Consider the following 18,118-nt stretch of genomic DNA (forward strand, 5'->3'; position numbering starts at 1 on the left):
AGTTTGCCAGAATAAACAGATACACATTCTCACACCTTTTCTCCTTTTCCTCCCTATTCTGTCCACCTCTCTAATGCTTTGACCAGTACTCTCAATTGATAAACACTCTGGAACTCCCTGCCTGCTTCTTTATTTCCTTGCAGTTTGCCAGAATGAAAAATAAATATACCTTTTCTCCTTTCATCCCTATTACGTCAACCAAATGCTTTATCCAGTACTCTCAATCATTCATCCCTTTCTCCGGTACACTCTTGAACTCTCTGCCTGCTTCTGTATTTCCTTGCAGTTTACCAGAATGAATAGATACAGTACATTCTTGCACCTTTTCTTTCTCTCATCTCTATTCTGTCCACCTCTCTAATGCAACAGTTAACCAGTGCTCTCAATCATTCATCCCTTTCTCTGGTACACTCTGGAACTCCCTACTTGTGTCTGCATTTCCTCTTTATGTCCACCTCTCTAATGCATGGGTTAACCAGTACTCTCAATCATTCACCCCTTTCTCTGGTACACTCTGGAACTCCCTGCCTGCTTCTACATTTCCTCTTTATGTCCACCTCTCAAATGCATGGGTTAACTACTCTCAATCATTCATCCCTTTCTCTGGTACACTCTGGAACTCCCTGCCTGCTTCTACATTTCCTTTTTATGTCCACCTCTCAAATGCATGGGTTAACTACTCTCAATCATTCATCCCTTTCTCTGGTACACTCTGGAACTCCCTGCTTGTGTCTGTATTTCCTCCTTCCTATGTCCACCTCTCTAATGCAACAGTTAACCAGTATTCCAATTCATTCACCCCTTTCTCCAGTACACTCTGTATTTCCATCTTCCTGTGACCTTTAAGAGGAAGGTTTCAAGACTTTTATCCCTCTCTTCTGGCTAACTCTCTCAGACCTGCTCAGGGACTTGCATCTCAGAAGGCATTTTTATTTACTAATTTTTGTTGCTCACTAAAATATTGAAAAACGACACTAATCTTATTTTGAATGGTACTTTTATCTTTAACCCTTTGAGTACCATGACACATTTCCATATTCATTCTGGTGACTATTTGGGGATTTTATATAGCTTTAGAAACTTATGTGGGGGATTAAAATAGTGACGACTTTGGCCATTAATCTTCTGACCTCCATAAACCCTTCCTAATGTCAATAAAATCATTAAATCATATACAAAATTCAAGCTAAAAACGTATCCCAGTACTGAAGGGGTTAAACTGGCACACACACACACACACACACACTATTAGGCTAGTATAATATTCTTAAGTCTCTCCCCATCACCCATGTATATTTTCACTATGTATTTATTACTATTCTAATAAACCATATTTATTATTATTATTATTATTACTATTACTATTACTACTCTCTCTCTCTCTCTATGTCTCTCTCTTTAATGGTATTTTTTCATGGTGTATTTAATTATTGCACCTTTGTTATTATTAGTAGTAGCATTTTCTCTCTCTCTCTCTCTCTCCCCCCCTCCTTGTGGTGCCAGGTAGGGGTGCCAGGTAGGGTAAAACAGGTAAGTACAGGCCCTGCAATGTACCCTATCCCTTCTTCACCCTTGTTCACCTGTAATCAAAGCCCATCTTACCTCACTACACCTGTTCTAGCCTTGGCATGGTGGAGGGGTGTCTGTCTGTCTGTCTGTCAAGTACGAGTTATATATGGGCATCAAAAAAGTTCTCTCTCTCTCTCTCTCTCTCTCTCTCTCTCTCTCTCTCTCTCTCTCTCTCTCTCTCTCTTAGCCAGATTATTACATTATTCATACTTTAAAATACATATGACACAACTCTCTCTCTCTCTCTCTCTCTCTCTCTCTCTCTCTCTCTCTCCTGTGTCATACCTCTGGCCTCTCTTCTCGTTAACACACCTGGAGGCAAGCCATCAATAACAACCCATACTTGCATAAGGAAAAAGAACGACACACACACACACACACAGTATAGAGCAAATATTTTCCTTATTCACTTTTTTTAACATTTTTTTCGCTTGTTTTTTTAAGTTGCAGTTGCTTCTCTCTCTCTCTCTCTCTCTCTCTCTCTCTCTCTCTCTCTCTCTCTCTCTCTCTCTCTCTAATAGCATTCCTGACCTTGTGATTTGAAAGGTCAATTTTTACGCTGGAGTATTTAAATATTCCATCTTTGTTATTATTAGCAGCAGTATCCTCTCTCTTTCTCTCTCTCTCTCTCTCTTGTGAACTAAAGGTGTAATAAAAACATTGCCAATCTCGATGCAGGTTACCTAAATTCTGCCGATATTAGCATTTACTATTTAACGAGAACAAAATATAAAGGAAAGGAAAAATAAAGGAAAAGACAACAAAAAAAGGTTATTTCTTTCTACTTAACGAGATCTTTAACATCAAACCTGGAAAAGAAATTACGTCTCTGTGCTTCACAAATATTAATCAGAGAAATACCCTTCACTGCCTTTAACTCCTTCAATAATTACTGAGACATTTATACCATGATTTATGGGTACAATTAGACAATTTTATTTGCATTACGAAGGGTCTATGGAGCTTAAAAGATTAATGGCCAACGTCCACTATTTTAATCCCCTCCCATAGGTTTCTGATGCTGTATAAAGTTGCCAAACAGTAACCAAGGTGAAAATGAAAATGTGGCATGGTAATGAATGGGTTAATGCTAAAACTGGAAAAGAAATGGCATCTCTGTGCTTCACAAACCCCTTCAGTACTGAGACACATTTTTACCATGATTTCTGTGTATGATTAGACAATTTTATTTGCATTACGAAGGGTCTATGGAGCTTAAAAGATTAATGTCCAGAGTCTTCTCTATTTTAAACCCACGATAAGTTTCTGAAGGAAATATATGAAGGAATTATCAATAAAAACAATGTAAAAAGGAAAAATAGTAAATGTTGTGGGGAATAAAAGGAAAAATAAAGGAATAGACAATGAAAAGATTATAATTAGATTAGGTATTGAGCGTCTGGCTATGTGTTGTGGAAAATGAGGATGAAAAATAAATAAAAGTGAGCAAAAATATCTTGAACTAAATTCTGAACAAAATGTAAGGAAAGCAGAGGAAATTAAGGAAGAGAAGAAATATATATAAAAAAAGGAGGAAATGGAAAGAAGATGGAAAACAAATTAAATCAAACAAAAAATCAAATCTGAAACGAAAACCGAATAAAAAGAAAAAATCAAACATGGGAAAACAAAACACAAATCCACAAAGAAAAAAAATAAAATAAATAAAGAAATAAAAAAAAAACTGACAAAATAAGCAAAAAAAAAAAAATAATAATAATAAGTTAAATTAACCTAACCTATTCAAACCCAACACAAACAAACTTACGAACACACACACACACACACCTACTACGTGCCAGCCACACACCTGAAACTAGCTAACAGACCTTGAGACACTAATTACACGCCACACACCTGCCTTACCTGTGGAGTGACGGGTGGGAGGCGGCTCAGGACAGGAGGAGGTGGACGAGGAACACAAAACTAGGGAAAGACGAAGATATTACACGTCCTGGGGCAAAGAGTCCAGATTTCACCCTCGTATCTTCACTTTTTAGGGTTTCCAACGGGTATTTCAGGGTCAGATTCCACTCCGGCCACTTAGTTTCCTTGTTTGACCTGAGATTTTAATGTACAGAGAGTTATTTTGGGCGAACAGGGGGAGAAAATAAGCCAATAGTCAGCCACTGTTCTCGTCCCATTCAGGGTTAAAAACTACAAGAGTCCGATCCTTCCTTTACTACCCGATCCTCTTCTGCTGGGTTTATTTTTGTAGATTTATTTATTATTGTAGGTTTATTTATTGTTTTAGGTTTGTCTGTTATTTCTAATTTATTTATTCTTGCAAGTTTGTTTATTTTTTCAAGTTTATTTATTGGTTTAGGGTTATTCAATATTGCAGGTTCCGATGCTTCTTTGTTATCATCGAATCTGATTAATTGTGTTGCTTATAGATTAGGCAATGGTGCTTTTTATAAAGATAGTTTTGTATTTTATATCTTATCTTCGTCGTGATCTTGAAAGTATGTGTGTTGTGATCGCTTTGGATCAAGGACGACTGGTGTTACAAATTTTGAGGGTGTTTTTAGGTGGAACATTCTAGTATTGGAATTTTAAAGATGCACTCCTAGTATAGACAAAGTACATGAAACATAATAGAAAAAAAATTGATGAGAAAATAATTAAAGTAAAATAAGACGATTTAAATTATATAATCGTTATGAATGACATAGTTGATATATTCATTGTGAATTACGAAATAAAACAGTAGTGGAATAAAAGTGACGGGGAGAATTCCAGACCCAGACCAAGACCTAGAACCACAAAAAAAAAAAAAAAAAAACTTATTTAATATTACAATAAATTATTGATTTCGACGTTATTTGCATATTGCAGTCACCCACATAAGTAAAGATAAGCTCATGTCACACAACTTCACATGCTTATACATGTGAATAAGTAGTCTTAGAGGTTATATAAAGAGCACTATTTTACAGACACACTTTTGCATTACATAAGACTATTTCTCGTTTCTGGCGTTTATGAATGTACTTTCTTAGGCAGTATATTTATTAGAATCGTGCAGATGATACAACAGGACTCATTATTTATCTCATCAACTCCTCTCGTGTCTTAATTCAGTCTCTCTCATCGCACCTTTCATCCCTTTGTTCCCCTTTACAGGCACTTTTCACGAATTTGCCAAGTGTGAACCGACCTATTGATGTGCATGTCTCCCCTGCCTCCCTTACCCTCGCAACACAAAACATCAATGCAAGACAGTTTATTATAATATTCTCTCCCTCTCAACACATGATATCAATACAAGACAATTTTTCTATATTTTCTTTCACCTCTCAATAATTCGTCATGATAGATATAATAGACTACTTTTTATTATAATGCTTAATGTGATCACTAGGTATAGAAAACAGAAAGAACTTATATTTGCAAGACTGGAAGCGTAGGAAAAAGCTTATAGAAGAGGAAGCAAGACAAGCAAGAAATTGTAAATGGAAGTAAGAAAAGCATAAGCTGTCCTATACATTCTTTCAACCTTAAAACCATACTAATATACTTTGAAACTCCCTATCTGCTGCTGTATTTCCTCTTTCCTACTGAAGTTTCAAAGCGGGAGCATTTAAAAATCTTCTTGAATTTTGTGGGACACTTTTCATCTATCTTTAGAGACCAGCACTCACAAATTATCTTTGTTGACTTAGATCAGTGTTCCTCTAATATAAAATAAGGTAAATTAATACAAGACACACAGCAGAACCAAGTATGAGAACCAGCAGCGGGACCCAGACCGAGACTTAAGGAGAGGACTCAGACCAAGACCCAGACCAGGCCCGAGACAGCACCCAGACCAAGGCCCAGACAGCAGACGACATAAACAAACCAGAGGGAGGGAGGGAGTGCGTCCATCGCCAACACAGGTAAATACACCACTATTTAATCATACTATAGCAATCACTACTCTCCACCCTCCTCTCTGGGTTAAGGAGAGGGCCTGAGCCTCCTCCATGGCGCTCCTGAAGGCGAAGTAATGGTAATATTAGCGGTAAAGTAAGACATGCGTACTCCCTCCACTAAAAAAAACGCCCACGTCTGGGTATATTAGATTTGTTGCCCCACGTACTGTCGGCTCCATATTTGATAAAGCAGTTTGCCTACCTATATTTCTAACTAAAGTGGCATCTGTCATTCTTTTTTCATGGCAGTTGTCATTAGCTAAAACAGCCCCTGACGTGTATCTTCAGTTGTCATGCCTTCTTCCTTTATCTCATCCACATCCCCCTTCCCGTCCCTCTTCTCCATCTCCATGCATCTCACTCTTCCTTCAGCCCCCTCCCCCACTTCTCTCTCTCTCTCTCTCTTAGCATGCACATTAGGTCCAGTATAACACACACACACACACATACGTCAATCATAAGCACCACCACCACACCACACTATCATCAGACACCGCCACACCACACCATGACCGTCCAGCACCGCCACCACGGTGTTGTCGGTACCCCTTCCCAACCCCTCCCCGGCCCGCCACCCCACACCATCCACGTAAAGAATGTATAATCACATTTAGCTTATTTTTTTTCGGGTTTTCGATGTGTTTCTGGTATATTTCAAGACTCTGAGTGCAGGAGGAGGTGGAGAATAAGAAGACAGAGGAGAGATGAGGAATGTGAAAGGGATGAATTCGGAGGAAAATTAGCTGTACAGAGGTGCAAAATAATCCACTTCGGCTCTAGGGAACATTCTTTCTCTTTTATTAATGGTGTGGGCAATGTTTTGATATTTGATTTATTGTTAGGAAGGTATATCAAGTTTTGATACGTAATAAAATCGAGTATACCGATGTTTCTGTGTTTCGAAAAAAATAACAAATTCGCCACAATATAAATTTAATTATTTTTAATTAGTACGTCTAGCGTTGTTTTGGTATGGGATTCATGGCTTAAAAAACATAAGAAACATGCCCCAAGTAATAATATTCAATGACGTGTAGTCTAAGAATTCGTATTTTCAAATTCTAAAATTTTACAAGGTCTAAATCTAAATATTATTTTCTTTATAAGACGAGGAACTTGTGTTTTCTTTATAAATCTGGAAAGTGTTTTATTTTCTTATTCAGAAAATATAATATAATGTAGGATGGCTGTATTTTCATTCTCGTTATTATGGTGTTTTTGTGGTGCCGTTAGAGAAAATTAAAGATGGCTTCCTGGACTTTGTTTCGAAAATACCTGACCCGGTAAGTTTTTCTTATTTTGGTTATTAGTTAAAGTATATGACGCGTCTGAAAATGTAGTACATTCCACTCAGGGCGTCTTCTTTCTTCTACCGATTTTCAAAATTATTTACGTTACGTAAAATACGGCCACAGACTCACATCCTCTCTGCTTCCCAGCCGCTCCATACATGAATATTTAGCTAAACTTCCATGTGTTTCAGGACTCAGAAAGTGAAGAATAGCTAGAATTAACCACGAAAATGCATTGATAACCCCTGAAATGATTAAAATAATGTAATGGTTATATTCTCGTTTCGAAAGACCACCATGACGTCATCAAACCTAAACATAAGACCTTGCCAACTCCCTTGGCTGTTTTTCTTTCAATATTTACCTCAGTTCAAACGTTTTCTCGGGCATTTGGCAGGTTGTGCAATCCAGGCTGCATTAAAAAAAAAAAAGAGAGATAGATATGTATATATATATAGAAACTAGGAGGGGGTGGGGATGGGGAGGTGTACATGGATTGGGGTTAAGAAAAGTGTGGCTTGATATATAAGTTACGACTTATAACCCTTAAAAACCTCATTTAGAGCCTTTGTACTGGTGTGATGAAAAAAAATATTCAGATAATGATCTCATTTAAGGGGAAGATTTCAAGACATTTATCTCATTGTTTTGGGTAACTCTCTTGGACCTGCTTGGGGACTGGCATCTAAGTGAGCCTTTTTGTTGATGCGTGTTAGTTGTTCTTGGCCAGATTTTCCCTTTTACTTAGATAAAAAAAAAGCTATTTCTCTTGTAAGTTTTATTACTGTATAAACGACTTAAGGTGAAATTCCCAGCCACCTCATTGTATCCTGCTTAGTTACCCTCAGGAAGTACAGAGGCACCATTCCTTCAGTTGAGCTTCACTGTGTGTGGCTGGTGTGTGTTTACAAGGAGGAAGGTTATCTGTGTATAACTATATATGTTTATCATCCTTATCTCTGTTACAAGAGACAATTTCTTCTCTAGTCACTGTCTGCTGTAGAACTAGAAGGAGAGGTGTTTAGAGGAAGACACTGGCACGAAATATGGAAATAATAATTATTAGATTTTTTGTAACGTGTGTGTATTATAATGTTATCTGTATTCTATTTTTCAGATTACAGTATTAGATGATTAAACTTGGTGATAAAAGACTCCAGTGTAACATAGCACCATGAGTATTGTCCTTTGTGTGTCAGCTTGTATCAGCTTCACAACCTTGGAATAATAATAGCCAATTATTTTTTTTTTCTTTTATACAAAAGACTAAGGGAACAAAAAGATATTTTTTTCTTTTTTATGTAAATGGTCACTGGCCAAGGATAACAAAATAAGTAAAATAAAGAAGCTAACATTTTTATATTTTGTTTAAACTTTCTATTGTGCAAGAGGCTAAAATAAAAATAGTACATAATATTTATTATAATATTGGTAATATTTATTCATATAGTACTGATTTTTACTGATATATCACTATGTCTAATATGCTTTATTTTTACAGATACAACAGTTACCAATATGTCTTTTATGCCCTTAATCTTTATATACCATAGCATTAGCATAGACAAGAAATGTACTGTTGATACTTACTTAGGCTAGTTCAGAAATACAATGAAATCTTACAACGTGGCTTGGAAATACAACAGAAACTTATAACATGGCAAAGCAAGGGAAACCAGTAATAATTTAAGCTCTAGAACATGACTTTTCATAAAATAGCATTAGCATAAATGGTAAATATATGTACTTAGGCTGCCTTGAAGATACAATGAAAACTTACAACATAGCTTGGAAATACACTGAAAAAGTTACATGGCATAGGAAGGAACTCAGTCAGCTCTAGAACATGAGTTTACATATCATAACATTAGCATAGATAAGACACTGTTTCTTACTTAGGCTGCCATGGAGATACAATGAAACCTTACACTATAGCTTGAAAACACACTGAAAATTTACATAGGGAAGGGAACTCAGTCCTAACTTAAGCCTTAGAACATGACTTTACATACCATAGCACACACAGTTTTATTAGATAAGGTGAAATCAAAAGCTTTTCATCTCATCAGCTCCCCTTCTCTGACTGACTGTCTTCAGCTTCTTTCTCACTGCTGAAATGTTGCACCCCTTGATATCTTTTATTGCTATTTTCATGCTAACTGCTCTACTTATCCTGCTAACTGTATACCTCCCCTCTTCCTTTGGCCTCGTTGCTTAAAGCTTTCTTCTTTCTCTCACCCCTATTCTGTCGAACTCTCTAATGCAAGAGTTAACCAATACTCTCAATTATTTATACCTATATCTGGTAATTTCTGGAACTCCCTGCCTGCTTCTGTATATCCATCTTCCTATGACTTGACTTCTTATAAGAGGGAGGTTTCAAGACACTTGTCCCTGACTTTTGGCTAATTCTCTCTCTCTCTCTCTCTCTCTCTCTCTCTCTCTCTCTCTCTCTCTCTCTCTCTCTCTCTCTCTCTCTCTCTCTCTCTCTCTCTCTCTCTCTCTCTCTCTCTCTCAAGGAAGCTGGCATTCGTGTTTTTTTTTTTCCCTTGGTCAGCTTCTCCTCTTGCATAAAAAAAAAATTATCATAAATGAGACACTATTCTTTACTTAGGCTAGCTCAGAGATACATAGGAAGGGAATTATAACTGAAGGATTACCAGTATGTATCTTTGGCTATGTGTGTAATCTGACTTCCACCCTTACAGACTGGAGTGGATGTTCCCGGCATGCCTTTGATAAGCCATGTGGTGGTGCTCCTCGCCACCTGCCTGCTCGCCACACCCCGTGCTGCACACACCCTCCCGCAGCAGAATGCCACCAGCGCCACACATCCCACCCCCTCTGCCGCACTCCCTGCAGCCACCACCATCACAGTTCTACAGAATGACACCACAAAGATTCCACCAGTCACCAAACCAGCACCACAGCTAGAAAACGACACTACACCCACAGAGGAACCAGTTATATCCACCACACCAAATCCCACCACAGTCACCACACCACCACAAACTGATATCCCTGACACCACTCTCCCCATCACAACACCACCACCCACAAACCCACCTACTGAAATCACCACAACCACCACCACTACCACTACTACACCACTGCCAGACACGACAACACCAGCCCCCACCACAACCACTACCACCACCATCACCACCACACCACAGGATAACACAACAAACACACCTGATCCTGGCCACACTACACTGCCTCCTCCTACGCCAGTTTCCACAGACAGTTCTCCCTCAACCACCATCACCACCGACCCTCCGCCAGGCCCACATCCTGGCGTCTCAGTGGCCATTAGCCTTTTCATCCTTGTGACTGTGATTTTGGTGATTGGAGCGGTAAGTTTGTGTGTCTCCATCTTCGCTCTTGCCTTGGTGTCATTATTGGATTTTTTTTTTCTTCCTTTTTTAAGGAATTGTTTTGTTTACATAGTGTAGTTTTATTTTATTAGTTCATTCTGTGTTAAAGTAATGAGTTTTATACCTAATTTTGTGTTCATGTATGTTGTTTTCACCTCAGTACATGAAGTATTTAATTTAATGGATTAATATGTGCTAAAATGTGCAGTTTAATGGCTTAATCTCTGTTTATGAAGTTTATTGGCTTTTGATCAGAGTTAAAGTATGTGATTCACTGAGTTAATAGGTTTATTTATATCATGGTATATGATTTAACCTCTCTTAGCCTGTCAGTCTGAACAAGGCCAATCATAATGACTTAATATATATTGTGGTATGTAATTTCATCCCTCTTAACCTGTCAATCTGCACAAATACAATCACTAAATATTATTTTCACCTGAGACCTCCAGTAGTATTTTCACCATAAGCACACAATAGCAGTTTTCCCCCATAAGTCCCCCAATTAACCCCTTCAGTACCATGACACATTTTCATATCTATTCTGCTTACTGTTTGGTGATTTTAAACAGCTTCAGAAATTTGTTAGGGATTAAAATAGTGAAGACTGTAGCCATTAATCTTCTAACCTCCATAGACCCTTCCCAATATAAATAAGATCATCTAATCAAACACAAAACCCATGGTAAAAATGCATCCCAATACTGAAGGGGTTAATAGTGTTCCCCATAAGTTCCCTATGACTTCTCCATTAATAGTTTCCACCATGACTTTCCTAATACTTTTCCCCCTTGGCTCCCTCAATAATAGTGTTTCCCATGACTCCCCGAATACTTTCCACCATGAGCCTTCAGTAACAGCACTCCTCCCTGGCAGAGTGTGTGGTGGGTGCGGCGGCGTTGGCAGCTGGAACGCCTCAGACACCAGCTCATGCCTGTGTACAACTTTGATCCCACTGATGATGTAGATGACTGGGAGAATCAGCTGCTGGAGGAGGAGCGTTCTCTGAGACCTGAGGCTGATAAGGTGAGCTATTGCCAACGATAGGTAGATAGATAGTAGTAGTAGCAGTAGAAGTAGTAGTAGTAGTGTATTAGATTTCAATTCTCTTTTCCCCTCATCTTTTCTGCTTCTTTTTCTGCTGGCTTATTCTTTGCTGATGTTAGGTAGTGATAGGTATTAGTATTAGTAATAGTAATATTGTTGTATTTGATTTTCCTCCTCTTTTCTTCCTCTTTTTCTTCTTCTTTGCCCTGTTTGTCTTTGCACAGATTAGGTGATTATTGTTATTATTGCTGTTATTATTAGTATTAGTATTGTTGTATTATATTTCCTTCCTTTTACTCTTCTTTTTGTGAGAGTAGTGGAGGAAGAAAGCAAGATCAGAATACCAGCATGAAAATAATAGTAAAAGATACCAAGAGATGCAACAAGAGGGGTTAATAAATGAGCACCTCACTGGGTCTTTTTTTTTTCACTCTTTGTTGCCCCTGACCCCTTGACCAGTGTATAATGACTCCTTTATGTGTGACCTGCAGGGAGGAGTGACTTTTCCTCTCAGATACAAAACAGATTGTGATGAATAATGTTAGAGCAAAGAGTTATAGCATTGTCTTCCCACAGGTGCAGCTCTACTCTGGTAATGCTACTTTTGAGGCCAGCCAGAAGCCCCCCAGCAGCAGCTCACAGAAGGAATGACACTGCTGAGACTTGAGACATCCCTTGTTTGCTGTGTGAGTGTACTGCCAACCACCATAGCTAAGGACAGATACTTTTTATTCTATTTGTATTTGTTTATTTATTTTTTGTAGACAGTTCTTGTCCAGAAAACTTTATTTGTTGCCGTTAGTCATTGTTTATCTCACATAGAAAGAATAAGCAATGATTCCTTTGTTTGTGTTGCAGGGAGGAGTGACGGCACGAGTTTAGCTGCTCAAGTAGTGGTGGGCGCCTCTCTTGGCCGGCAACCCCCACACACACAGAGGGGGGAGGGCACACAGACACACAGCCCCTGCCGCCCCCACACTGCCGGGACTCACCACCTGATTGGCAGTAGTTGGACATGTTGCCTTGTGATTAGTCCCCTGTGGTATTATAACAGTGGTGTTGTGTGTGTTGAGTTGCAGGTTGATGTGTTTGTTTAGCAGCACCAGTTGTTGTCCAGGAAATACTGTGCTGCCACTGCTGCCACCACCAGGCCAGTAGGTTACGTGTTACTTATTTCTGTAGCTCCGGTCACACGGTAATGTCTGTCTCTCAGTTACTTTATTACTTGACAAACTTAAGAGAGAAATGAGGTTTGAGTTTGTAATGAGTGTATACATGCATAGGTGTATATTAAGGGGACAAACACTTATTTTTATTCGTTTATGTAATTCCAAATTCATGGTTTTTAAAACAATTCTTACTTCAGTGATAAGCAATAAGTTATTTGTAAAAGAAATTACTTAGGCAGAGGTAATTGTACTCCTGATATTTCCTTAAGTATCAGGTGTGTGTATGTACAATGTGACACTGTATACTGTCAAGGAGGAGGAGGAGGGAGTGGAGAAAACGGTGTGTATGTGTGTTTGTGTGTGTGTTTGTGCAGGTAGAATTGGTCACAGTCATTGGAACGCCTCACAGTTTCAATGCTAGGAACACGACACCTTTTCTCAGATGCCGTACCGTACATGTGATACTTTCCCCTAGTCTGAATGGGCCGTCACTGTAGCAGTCTATTATTGTTTGTATCCTGATAGAGAAGGGTTGTGTCCTACCTCCAGCCAGTCCTACCCTCCTGACTCCTGCAACCTTCTCAAGTGTTGCTGTCTCGTGACTTGGTGGCAGACTCAGGCTTTTTACACTGGCTGCTTGGTGCATGTGTATGGAGAATGGTGTTAAAAGCAGCCTGAGATATGCATGGCCATCCTATCAGTAACCATAGGAGTGCATGACCATTCTTTACCTAACTCATTCTTAAGGTTGTGGCAGGCAGGACTCAGGAGCAAAAGAGGCAGGGCACAACTCCTGTTTACGTCTGTACAGCCACTCTCAGAGGAGCTTTATTTGTTGATATTGCTGTGGATGTGGATGTGGATGTGGGTGTGGTGTGCAAGATACAGCTGGTGGTGCTCTATGTGGAAGCAATGTGTCTTTATTGATGCCCAGCAAAGGGTGGGTTGACTGTGCTAAAATGTTTGTGTTGTCTTGGTCTTGTTTGCAGGTGAATCTCTGTTTATGAATGCATCATGGTGCTCATTGACTGCCTCTAAAGTAGATTTGCTTGTTGGGTCTGGTGTAGATAACATTTCTTTCCATTTATATATTTTCATCATCTCATAATTTTTAGTCTTAATCATAAATACAAAGTCTACTCTCATGAATTAAGTCAAAGAACATAATACATACTACACCATAATTTTTATATAAGACTGAAATTGTTCCCAAAGAGAGGTAAACTAGAAACATTATGTCTAATCTCACCACAGAAACAAATACAGATGAGGTTTCCAGTCCGCTCACTCCATCCTTCTCTTGTTACCTTTCACAAGTACAGTTACAGTGTTCCCTCAAGCCAGCCTTGTCTGTGCCATAGCTGGACTCCAAACATTTGTAAAGGGAGATTCACCTGCATTACCTGGTGTGTCCTTTGGTGCTGAGACAGTGTGGTGGTGTGAGGCTGCTGCTGAACCCTGGCTGTCCTCACCTCCACCTCAGTGCCTCATGCCCCAACACTCCCTCTGCTCTCTGCCACTGCAACCTTGTCCCTGTACTACATCCTTTCCTGCTTCTTGGTTTATATTATTGGTTAAGCATCATGACCATCAAACTGCATGCACATCCCCAGGAATACTTACATATTTTTTATTTCTTAATATCATCATGTGCATTTCTCATTTTGCGTATGCAAGCATTATTATTATTATTATTTATTTATTTATTTTATTTTTTTATTTATTTATTTATTTTTTTTTTTTTGTGTGTGTGTGTTTGTATGTGTGGGGCAGCTGTGTGTGTGTGTGTGTGTGTGTGTGTGTGTGTGTGTGTGTGTGTGTGTGTGTGTGTGTGGCAGCTGTGTTGCATGCACATTAGTTCTGGTATTTTTGTAATGCTGTGTTTCTTTCTTATCAACTACTTGAAATGTGTTCTGTTTTGTGTGTGCATTCACACTGCACAGCTGTGGGAGAAATTAATGACATGCACCACAGCTTAGATTTACCAACACTCAGTCATATATTGGCTTTATGCTTCCACTTCATAATTCAGCTCATATTCTCTCTCTCTCTCTCTCTCTCTCTCTCTCTCTCTCTCTCTCTCTCTCTCTCTCTCTCTCTCTCTCTCTCTCTCTCTCTCTCTCTCTCTCTCTCTCTCTCTCTCTCTGTGAGGTGTGACAGACATTCCTTCCATAGCTGTGCACATGGTGGTTGGTTTAATCTACTTAAGATAGTGGGGAAACTCCCTTTACTGTGATCTTATATTTAGTGTCTAGTCAGCTAGTTCTCTCTCAGCTCTGCCCTGCTCTGCCTACCACAGGCTGAGGCAGGGAGTGAGTGCAGCCAACACTCCCAGCCACTGCATACATGGCAGCTCCTCTTATCTGGCATTAGGCAAGGAAGGCCATGGTAATGTAGCTAACCTCACCCAGATGCATTATTGATGATATTATGTATGTATGCATGTGTGTGTTTGTGAGCTGGATGCTTTGCACAATACTATTACTGTTCTGGCTAATGAACACTAACAGTAAGCAAGAAACTCAAACATTTAGGAGGTTTTTGACATTGCCATAAGACTGTCCTGGAAGCTGCATGGTTTACTTGACTTTCTGTAGCTACTTTCATTGTCTAATAAGATATACTTAAGGGCAGTCTGAACACTCTCCTGTCCCCACACACTGTACATCTGTCTGTATATTGAGAGCTGTCTCCTGTGCATGGCTTGTCAGTGGCCGTGGAGTGTTGTGCTGTCCTGCTCTTCACTCTCCCGGTGCTGCAAGACCTTCTCACCTCCTTGGTCGCCCCATATCACATCGCCTGAATAAGTTTCGCTTGTAACCATGGTTGTGTAGAATTGCATTATTGAAGCTCTGATTTTGTCTCTCTGGCACTTTCTACCAGAGGGACTTTTGTGTCTCCTGTGGAATGTATTAATGGTTACAAAACTGTTTGCCTTACTGATGGTTGGTCACTGTTGTAAGCTGAGTTCCCTCCAGGCTATTAAACTTTTGATCTTTATGGATTAAGAGAGGCAGAGCTGCTGATGCTAGACTTGTGGTGTGCTTGCTCCCTGGTTGTTGTTAACAGTCCTTGAAGGTTGATTTTCTCCAGTATTGGTTGTGAGCACTGCAGATTTGGTTGTTGTCAAAGCTGTAGTGTCGTGTTGAGAGGTTGTTTAAAGAAAGGTTGATCAAATAATTTACACTCAGAAGTTTATCATGTCGAAAAGGATCTGATGTATTTCTAGATAAATTTACTTATCAGGGGGTTTTGGTTGTCAGTATAATCAGATCTATAGAGAAACTGATCATTGATATAATTATATACTGTGTGACTGTGTATGTATGCATGTGTGTGAACTTGAGTGGCCATAACTTGTCTTGTGTACAGAAATGTTGGTATAACACTAAAGTAGTATTGTGGTTCATATTCATGAGTCCCACAACACATCTACTCAAGACTAGCATAATGGGTGTGTCCAGTATCAACTTACAATATTGTTTCTTGGTCATTATTTCTCATGTATTGCCTACCACTGCAGCACCTGTCTGTCTGATGACCCTTAGTGTGCCTGGCATCAAGGGAGCTGCTCTACTTAATGTTTACAATGTACATGTCCCTCACTAGTGTGCTGTGCTGCCCTCCTGCAGTCCTCACTACACACAGAGGCTGAAGATATTATAGTAGTGGTCTGGCAGTGTACATTTATCTCCCTCCAGTGTATAATCTCACAGTTATCTTGCTGTGATTCATACTTTTTTTTCCATTGGAGATATCATAGCAAAAAAGAAACTTGTCTTTTTGGCACAACTCTACAATGATTCTTACTACCTGTTCGTACGTCCTTGTACAACATTATAGTAGCTGGTAATGTTGTGTGTGAGCGTGTATGTGCGTGTCCACAAACTCCCTGTACTGTTTTGTCAGTGGCTTCCCTCACCACATCCACCACCACCACCCCTTGCAAGTCCCTGTTCAAGTTCCCGAGGGCCACACGCTGGTCCTGGTGTGGCCGCCTTGTCTGGCTACTTAGGTGCTGTCACTTTGCCTCGGGACTGCAAGACATTCTTCTGGTGTTGATTGCATCAGTGAATTCCCTGCGATGAAACACTCATAGCCACACAGGATGGTCAGAACAGGAAGATTGTGTCTGCTCTTGTGCATGGCAGAAATCAGAATAGAGGAATCAGTGTGATAGGAAGGGTTTTATTGAAGCCACAGTGCCATTCTCACTGTGTGGTTTTGCTGCAAATGTTTCCGTTTCCAGTGTGCTAATAAACACCAACTACACAGTTTAGTTACTTTAATGGGAAATTCGGTAATACTTTTTTCACCTTGTAATGTTTCTTTCCTCCATCATTTCTTGATCAGTGCAAGTGGTATCAGTCAGTATTTTCTTTTTTTATCATAAGTTTTCACTCAGTGTGATTTCAGGGTATTCCATTGTTAATTGTATGTGTAAGATCAGAGCAAATATGAACTGAGATCTATGTGATAATCTTACCTTATTAGAAAAGACATATCATTTGAGCTCAATCATTCCTGATGAGTAAAATTACATAAGTTAATTATAGGGTGTACATTTTGTGTTTGTGTGAGTTGTTGGTGCACTCCAGACCAGATGAAGGGAGTGCAAGGGAGAGGCTCCTAGTCAGTCAATGTTTGTAAATCTCTTTCCCTAGTGATGGAGTCTGTCTTGAATTCACTTTTTCCACTTGTAAGCGAACTTTGGCTGCCTTGAGTGCACCCTATGAAGATGACATTGATGTGTGCATGTGTGTAAGTGTGTCTTGCCCAAACAATCTGTCAGATGATTGGCATGTCCTGTATTTCATAAGAAGTCTTCCAAATTTTGACTTAACATCATCCTGTACACTTGGTCCCTGCTGTGTTGCTGCTGCAGGCCCCCAGTGTATAGCTTCACTCCATCTCTGTCACTGACCATCACAGCCAGGCCACAGCCTCCTCACAGCCAAGGCAGGTGGCATGGCACAATTTTGATGTGTATTAGAAAGGTTGTGTTTGAGGTGTTTAATGACCTCTGATTGTTTGCAGTGGGATATGAGTTAGAGAGTCAACAGATGCTTTAGTGTTCAGTTGACTTGTTTACAGTTTCAAAGGGGATGTAGACAGATCTGTAATTTTTCAGGGATTATCATGGTACAGAGAGAACATATTGCTACAGCTTGGCCTCAGAGGCTCTGGAAGCTGGCTGTGATGGGCAGAAGTGACACTCCTGTAATGTTTCTCAGCTGGAATGTTACAAATGTAAAAGTGTGATTTTTGAAGTAAACTTTGGTAGTTACTTGTGAGTTTCCACGTTATATATTTTTTGTCACTTGTAGCCCCACACAACAGTATCATGTACAACTGCGGCTCATTTGAAATTTAATAATATATATTATGAAAGTAAATCTTTATTGTTTGCTTGATACAAAATTAGAATTAAATGCACATACAATAAAAATAGATATATACACACTTAGGGACCACATACATTAGCTGTATCTTGAAGTAGTTCCTACACATTAACAGCATAGTTCAGTCCCAGTACAGAACACTCTCTCTCTCTCTCTCTCTCACACACAGACACACACACACATACAAGGAAAAATAGTATTAAACAGTGGTAATTATAAACTTGACTCAGTCCTATATAAGTACACACACCTAAATATTCTCACCAATTATATAGCTGGCATAATACACAACTAACCACTGCAGCTGAAACCCCAGTGAACAGTTAAATACAATAAAACAAGAGT

General features: G+C 39.3%; 1 protein-coding gene and 1 long non-coding RNA gene across 3 annotated transcripts in view; one reads left to right on the forward strand and one right to left on the reverse strand.

The window, feature by feature from the left end:
• Nucleotides 1-3,727, reverse strand: part of LOC123509633 — a 39,187-nt gene extending 35,460 nt beyond the window's left edge. The window contains exon 1 of the long non-coding RNA XR_006676250.1: nucleotides 3,436-3,727. This is a non-coding gene — a long non-coding RNA (uncharacterized LOC123509633). The remainder of the gene's footprint in view (nucleotides 1-3,435) is intronic.
• Nucleotides 3,728-5,360: 1,633 nt separating this feature from the next.
• LOC123510160 (uncharacterized protein C3orf18 homolog) lies at nucleotides 5,361-17,767 on the forward strand. Of its 2 annotated transcripts, none has more exons than XM_045265029.1 (6): nucleotides 5,361-5,450; nucleotides 7,896-7,952; nucleotides 9,487-10,134; nucleotides 11,032-11,181; nucleotides 11,779-11,888; nucleotides 12,061-17,767. In XM_045265029.1, the coding sequence occupies exons 3-5, from the start codon at nucleotides 9,508-9,510 to the stop codon at nucleotides 11,851-11,853; spliced, it is 852 nt and encodes a 283-aa protein (XP_045120964.1). In that variant the 5' UTR covers nucleotides 5,361-5,450; nucleotides 7,896-7,952; nucleotides 9,487-9,507; the 3' UTR covers nucleotides 11,854-11,888; nucleotides 12,061-17,767. The 2 variants fall into 2 exon arrangements, with proteins under 2 accessions (XP_045120964.1, XP_045120970.1); XM_045265035.1 differs by lacking the exon at nucleotides 5,361-5,450 and adding an exon at nucleotides 6,739-6,769.
• Nucleotides 17,768-18,118: the final 351 nt, after the last annotated feature.

Source organism: Portunus trituberculatus, chromosome 3 (genome assembly GCF_017591435.1).
Source record: "Portunus trituberculatus isolate SZX2019 chromosome 3, ASM1759143v1, whole genome shotgun sequence".
NCBI lineage: Eukaryota > Metazoa > Arthropoda > Malacostraca > Decapoda > Portunidae > Portunus > Portunus trituberculatus.

Bases quoted from the DNA above. Each gene is read 5' to 3' on its own strand.
- LOC123510160 (XM_045265029.1), top strand. From the start codon at position 9,508: ATGCCTTTGATAAGCCATGTGGTGGTGCTCCTCGCCACCTGCCTGCTC. The intron at 10,135-11,031 runs GTAAGTTTGTGT...CCTCCCTGGCAG, and splicing joins TGATTTTGGTGATTGGAGCG to AGTGTGTGGTGGGTGCGGCG. The intron at 11,182-11,778 runs GTGAGCTATTGC...GTCTTCCCACAG, and splicing joins TGAGACCTGAGGCTGATAAG to GTGCAGCTCTACTCTGGTAA.